This window comes from Notothenia rossii (genome assembly GCF_949606895.1).
Source record: "Notothenia rossii genome assembly, contig: scaffold_532, whole genome shotgun sequence".
Lineage (NCBI taxonomy): Eukaryota > Metazoa > Chordata > Actinopteri > Perciformes > Nototheniidae > Notothenia > Notothenia rossii.
This window is the reverse complement of record NW_027639434.1, coordinates 1-7,500: the sequence shown is the minus strand read 5'-3', so window position 1 is coordinate 7,500 and position 7,500 is coordinate 1. Positions and strand designations below refer to the sequence as shown.

Below are 7,500 nucleotides of genomic sequence, written 5' to 3'. Positions count from 1 at the left end.
CGTGTCACTGTCAGGGTCGTTTCTCGTGCAGTCAGCCGTGTGGACGACCTCTGATCTGCGGGAATCACACCTGCAGTCGGGAGTGTCACCTGGTTACCCCCGGCAACAAGGTGAGCGCCTCGTTATGGAGCCAATTAACGACGACACGGGTCTTAACGAGATCTAAAAAGTCCACAAAACAAAGGAAAAAGTCAGAAAAAATAACAGTGTAGTTGCATTAAAAAAACTGAAAAAGGAAGCGCCCACCCCTTTAACACCTGTAGTAACACCTGTATCTACACCTGTAGTAACACCTGTATTAACACCTGTATTAACACCTGTATCAACACGTTTATCAACACCTGTATCAACACCTGTATCAACACCTGTATTAACACCTGTATTAACACCTGTATTAACACCTGTATCAACACCTGTAGTAACACCTGTATTAACACCTATATTAACACCTGTATTAACACCTGTAGTAACAGCTGTATTAACACCTGTATTAACACCTGTAGTAACACCTGTATTAACACCTGTATTAACACCTGTAGTAACACCTGTAGTAACACCTGTATCTACACCTGTAGTAACACCTGTATTAACACCTGTATTAACACCTGTATCAACACCTGTATCAACACGTTTATCAACACCTGTATCAACACCTGTATCAACACCTGTATTAACACCTGTATCAACACCTGTAGTAACACCTGTATTAACACCTATATTAACACCTGTAGTAACAGCTGTATTAACACCTGTATTAACACCTGTATTAACACCTGTAGTAACACCTGTAGTAACACCTGTATTAACACCTGTAGTAACACCTGTATTAACACCTGTATCAACACCTGTATCAACACCTGTATCACCACCTGTAGTAACACCTGTAGTAACACCTGTATTAACACCTGTAGTAACACCTGTATCAACACCTGTAGTAACACCTGTATCAACACCTGTATCACCACCTGTATCACCACCTGTAGTAACACCTGTAGTAACACCTGTAGTAACACCTGTAGTAACACCTGTAGTAACACCTGTATTACCACCTGTATTACCACCTGTATCACCACCTGTATTAACACCTGTATCACCACCTGTATCACCACCTGTAGTAACACCTGTATCACCACCTGTATCAACACCTGTATCACACCTGTATCAACACCTGCATTAACACCTGTATCACCACCTGTATCACCACCTGTATTAACACCTGTATTACCACCTGTATCAACACCTGTATCACCACCTGCATTAACACCTGTATCAACACCTGTATCACCACCTGTATTAACACCTGTATTACCACCTGTATCAACACCTGTATTACCACCTGTATCACCACCTGTATTAACACCTGTATTCCCTCTCTTCAGTGTGAGGAATGTGCAGAGCCCTGCCTCCTGCCCCGCCCCCCCGGCTGTTCTCACCGCTGTTCCCTGCGCTGTCACCCCTCCCTCTGCCCCCCCTGTGGTTTTATGACCAAGCAGCGCTGCTACTGCAGGATCATCGTGCTGTTCATCGACTGCACGTACGTTTATCATTCTATTTTTAAAATTATTTTTTTAATGTATTTATAAATATTTTATTATTCTTTTATTTATTTATTAATTATTATTTTTTATTTTTTATAAATGTAATTATTCGTATGTCTTTTATTCCATTTAAGTTATTTTTTATGTATTAATTATTTATCAAATGCATTTTAGCAAAATAACTTTATTATTTATTTCATATTAATTATTATTTATTAATCAAATTAAAGATCTGCTCTACATCCACTGCTCTTAAGAAGAACCAAACGTATATTTAATATATTATTAAGTTATATCAGCTAGCTGGTGACAGAGAGGAGGGGGAGGAGGAGGAGGGGGAGGAGGAGGGGGAGGGGGAGGAGACCAAAACCAGAGCTAAAAGAGTTTGAAAATGTGTCTAAAAGTCACAATAAAATGTAAAAATATTAACATTTTCTGCAGGAAGTGGACGTCCGCTGATGCAAAGACAAAGGTGGAGTTGGGCTCCTGCAACAACCAGTGTCCTAAAGAGGTACACACACACACACACACACACACACACACACACACACACACACACACACACACACACACACACACACACACAATATATATATATATCCTTCTTTTCCCCCATCAGTATCAATAATCAAAGATGTTCAAAGTCACTGCAGGAAGAACAGAATACCCTCTGTCCTCTGTCCAGTAATCAATTTAACTCTGTGGTGCCACACACACACACACACACACACACACACACACACACACACACACACACACACACACACACACACACACACACACACACACACACACACACACACACACACCGTCTCTCTGTTTCACTTCACCTGGGAACGATTTCGCTTTTTCATTCTGTCACTTACTGGCACTGACACACACACTCTCTAGTGTGTGTGTGTGTGTGTGTGTGTGTGTGTGTGTGTGTGTGTGTGTGTGTGTGTGTGTGTGTGTGTGTGTGTGTGTGTGTGTGTGTGTGTGTGTGTGTGTGTGTGTGTGTGTGTGTGTGTGTGTGTGTGTGTGTGTGTGTGTGTGTGTGTGTGTGTGTGTGTGTGTGTGTGTGTGTGTGTGTGTGTGTGTGTGTGTGTGTGTGTGTGTGTGTGTGTGTGTGTGGTAACTTAAGCTCCTAAAAGCCTCGTCACACACACAGTTGGAATAACAAACACGAGGAAGTGGACATTTATATTTCTTCTGATGCTTCAGCAGATCCAGAATCAAGATGTCAGAACTTCATCGTAGCTTCATATTATGTTATTGTATATTATTATATTATAAAGTGCTGCATTTTATTACAACATAACCCGATTTACTAACACCTCCTCTCTTTGTAACGTGTTTTATTCTATATATGAACTTTGTTGACATTGTATGGAGATCGTGTTTATTTATTTGTGTTTCCTTTTCTGTCTTCATTCGGCCTCACTGAGACCACAGTCATTAAAGTGTGTGTTTGTGTGTGTGTGTTTATTCTGTGTGTGTGTGAGCAGCTGGCGTGTGGTCACCGCTGTAAGCAGGTGTGTCATCCAGGTGTGTGTGAGGAGAAATGTCAGCAGAAGGTGAAGGTCAGGTGTCCCTGCAAGAGGATCAAGAAGGTAAACACACACACACACACACACACACACACTTCATAGCCTCGAGGTCCCGTATACATAAGTTGTGTGTGTGTGTGTGTGTGTGTGTGTGTGTGTGTGTGTGTGTGTGTGTGTGTGTGTGTGTGTGTGTGTGTGTGTGTGTGTGTGTGTGTGTGTGTGTGTGTGTGTGTGTGTGTGTGTGTGTGTGTGTGTGTGTGTGTGTGTGTGTGTGTGTGTGTGTGTGTGTGTGTGTGTGTGTGTGTGTGTGTGTGTGTGTGTGTGTGTGTGTGTGTGTGTGTGTGTGTGTTGCAGGAGTTCTTGTGTTCAGATCAATGTGCGGTTCAGTGTGACGACGCCTGCAAAGACCAGAAGAAGAAAGTCAGCCAGGTACGTACACACACACACACACACACACACACTTGTACACTCAGACCAACACCTGGATACACACTCACCAATATGTGTGTAACTGTGTGTTCAGGTGAAGGAGGCGGAGCTTAAAGCGGCTCAGGAGGAGGAGCAGAAGAAGCTTCAGGTGAGTCTGAACACACTCTTTATTATCTCAGCTTTTTTTTTAGAGCTAAACAATTCCGTGTAAAATCCTACAGTTTTATATATATAATCCCGTGGTCAAATTCTTAATAATTAAGAAATTAAATTTTAAAAAGTAACTAATAATTAATATATTTAAGGTGTTTTTGTGTTTTCAGGAGGAGCTGGAGGCGTTTGAGAAGCGCCAGCAGCGGGGGGGCAGGAGGAGTAAGAAGAGGGGGAGGAGGGGGGAGGTGGATGAGGAGGAGGGAGGAAGAGGAAGATGGGGGAAGGTCTTCCTCTTCGTTTTCGTCCCGGTGGCCGGCGCTCTGATGTCCGCTGGAGCTTACTACCTCCTGAACGCACCGTGAAAAAAAATCATCGAAGCTGCCTCGTGGTTTATTTAACTTTCGGATGTGATTTTATTTTGGCGAGTCTTCCTGTTTCAAACTTATTCCTTGTTTTGTTTTGGTTAAAAGAAGTGATAGCGGTCGGGGAGCTAAAGCAGATCCATGAGACTTCATTAAACATTTTTTTAATTTTAGCTCAATTTCTTTTGTAACTTTTCAAATGTGTTAGGAAAAGATTAAATGTTTAATATTAAGTTGAAGTCAAAAGGATAATCTGGGTTATTAACTTAATTTAAACCATTGAAAACTTTGTTGCCTCAATTTGACTTTCCTTTTAGTTCAGAATCCCCAAATATTGAATAGTTTATCTTCCTTTTTCAGACTTCAAATGACAAAGATCGGGGACTTAAAGCCGTTATCTCACACTTTTTAAATCCACCAGACTCCATTCATAACAATATTGTACCTTGTGTATCGCTGCCTAAATCACATTTTAATTTGTGTGTTAATGTCAGACTTTTAAGGGTTAATTTGGATTTATGAATTTGTTAAAAATAGACATTTTTCATAATATAAGATATTTAAGACTTTTTTCCCATTATTCTGAAAAAACCGAAACATTGCCTTTAATTTCATATAATGGCAAAATATACGTTTTTGTTAATAGTATTCTTTAATCTCCAACATTAAGAAAACTCAATCCAAGATAAAGATGCAATTAATTCAACAAGAAACAGATGAAATATTACGGGCAGGAAAGTTTTAAATATAGAACAAAGTTAAGGAAGTACAGAAATGTTCAGTTCAATTTCAATCTTACCATATAAGTTATTAGTTAACTGTTTTTATTTTATGGAGTCTGGTAGATAAGGACGTCCCCACTTTAAACCACGCTAACCATCTCTTAGTTTTATTATTTGTAGTGAAATTTAATTTTTTTATAGTTGAAATTTAGTTTTTTCATAGTTTAAATGTAGTTTTATTTTGGTGGGAAATTAGATAAAGGTGGATTGGAACTGTTTACCAATGCCACAAAAAACAACAACGTATAAGTTATCTAAACACTTTTATTTAAATGAACTTCTAAAAGTCATCAAAAAATAAATAATGAGATCTTTACTTTAAGGTTAAATCGACAAAAATGTAATGAATTCTCATCTTTTCATTAATTAGTCATGGATCTGTATTATTTGGGCGTATTTTGACTTGTTTAGTTATGACGGTGCTTCCTTCAGATACAGAAACGTTATTTCAATTTGGTCCTAAAATGTTAAATTTGTGAAGTTCAATTGCATTTTTTCTGTCTTTTTTTTTTTAATACTGAAAAATAAAATGTATAAAAATATCAGTGTTGTATTATTTTATTTTTTGAATATATAATGATTCGTTTTTCTGTAAGTTGTGTAACAGGAATTAAGCTGCATGTGTTTACAGCCGTCAACAGAGAGGTGGCGCTGTCTCTGTAAAGAATTAAAGATATTTTAACAACATTTATTTACTTTAGATACAATCCATTTAGCTAAATACAAATCAGTATTATTTGTTGTATTTCTGAAATGTTCTGCATTATTTGTGAACTGTTCCTTTAATATTTGAGGGAAATTATTATATTGATTAATTGCACCACATAAACAAATGGTCTAGTTTTATTTTTTTTTTAAACATTTGAAAAAACTCTTTTCACGTAGGAAAAACTTGACCAAGTTCAGTTTGATTGTCTTTTTATGATTTTTAAACATTTCATAACTAAAATGTAAATCATCCAAAAAGTTTTTTATTAATATATTTTTTTAGTAACTGGAAATGTCAGGATGTCCTCACTGTGATGGTCTTAAAACATGGTCCCCTTAAAGCCATAAAAACAAACATATTTTTTAGGCAAAGTTGCGTAACCCAAAAGTGTGTTTGGGGATTTAAGACACGCACGAGGCTGAAGTCCCAGCGTACACTTGACTGTAAATTGGTCACGTGCAGACCACCTGAGGGGGGGTGGGGGGTAGGTGGGCGGAGCCAAGTGTCTCGCGCTGGGTTAGTTCGGCGGCTGCTCTTGTGCAGCGGGCAGAAGGATGGTCTCACGCTCAGCGGCGGGTCATGTTGTCCGCGAGCCGGGAGACCTGTCCGCGTGTCACCTTCAGCGGACCGGCTGCAGCACCGGTGAGTGTGTCCGTGTGCGTGTGTGTGTTTGTCCGTGTGTGAGTGTCCGTGTGTGAGTGTGTGTCCTTCACTGCTCTGGTTCTCCATCCTTTTTCTGTATCTGTAGCCTACTTACTGTATATTTCTGTTTATATTTAAGAGTAGTCTCAATAAAACCTCTTATATTTTGAATATCCTGCAGAAAACCCAGAAATGGAAACTCTTATTAAAGGCAGTCATGTATTTTATTTCAAACTAGAGCTGCAAAACATTGTAACATTTAATTTATTCCTATTTACTAATTTGCTGGATTTCGTGTTTTACTCATCCGTTTCATATGGAAACCTTTAACTAAATGCATGACACATGCAATGAATGCATTATTGACCTCATTGACTAGAATACAATTAGGATCTTTTGTAATAAATCTATAACTATAAAGATATTCAGACGTGTTCTGCTGTTTATGCATTAAATATACCTGATGCATTATTAACATCATCAAGAAAACATTTATAATGAGGACTTTCTTCATCCCAAACTATAGGGTTGCATCTATTGATTATTATGCAGATTATTGTCTGGATTTATTCCACTAAATTCTAATTTTTTACATCTTTCTATGTATAATTCTTTCTTTGTAAACATCAAATTTATGATTTGTATTATTATATATTCATGGTTGGATCTATAAACGTCTGTTCCAGTTTCTCAACGTTTTGAATCTCATGAAAATAAGATACATCGTATTAAAATGTTTTCCTGTTGATCAGCTTTATCCTAAACATCCCATAATCATCAGAAACCATTTCATACAACTGAGTAGTTAGATTTCTCTTTTAGTTAAGTAATAACTTAGTCTTAAATAAACCGTTTTCCAGCAAAAAGATTTATTTAATATACAGTTTTTTATGTTAAAGATACAGAAAAATATAAAAATAAAGTAACATTAAACTGCTGCAACTAAAGATTATTTTCACAATATACTTATCTGCCTATTTTTTAATACATAGTATTGTTGATAAAAGGTCCAAACATAGTGAAATGCTGTTCTAATGTCCGACAGTAAAAGTTAACGTAGAAAAACACAAGATATAAAGTCGAAGAAAAAGCATAAAATAATCAAATATAAGAAGCTGGAATCAGACGAACTTAAATCTTAAATTACTTTATTTAAAAATATCTTACATTCATCGATATATAAATATAAGCGATGCTTTGATATCACATTTTAATTAATCTGAATAGGATCATGTTTTATTAGTAAAGAATTATTTATTTTTTATTCTCAGAAGTTGAGCTGAAGCAAATTATTAATCATAAAGGGATGCATTTTGCATTTATTCATTTTTTATTCACAGTTTTTTTTCACGTTTC

The 7,500-nt window shown here is 37.1% G+C and overlaps 1 protein-coding gene across 1 annotated transcript in view; it reads left to right on the top strand.

The window, feature by feature from the left end:
• The window catches only part of nfxl1 (nuclear transcription factor, X-box binding-like 1), a 17,231-nt gene extending 11,896 nt beyond the window's left edge, over positions 1–5,335 (top strand). The window contains exons 18-24 of the mRNA XM_079696228.1: positions 1–110; positions 1,380–1,534; positions 1,980–2,049; positions 3,026–3,130; positions 3,422–3,496; positions 3,591–3,644; positions 3,820–5,335. The exon at positions 1–110 is cut by the window's left edge and continues 13 nt beyond it. Coding sequence (XP_079552354.1) covers positions 1–110; positions 1,380–1,534; positions 1,980–2,049; positions 3,026–3,130; positions 3,422–3,496; positions 3,591–3,644; positions 3,820–4,011 — 761 coding nt within the window. The 3' untranslated portion in view covers positions 4,012–5,335. The remainder of the gene's footprint in view (positions 111–1,379; positions 1,535–1,979; positions 2,050–3,025; positions 3,131–3,421; positions 3,497–3,590; positions 3,645–3,819) is intronic.
• Positions 5,336–7,500: the final 2,165 nt, after the last annotated feature.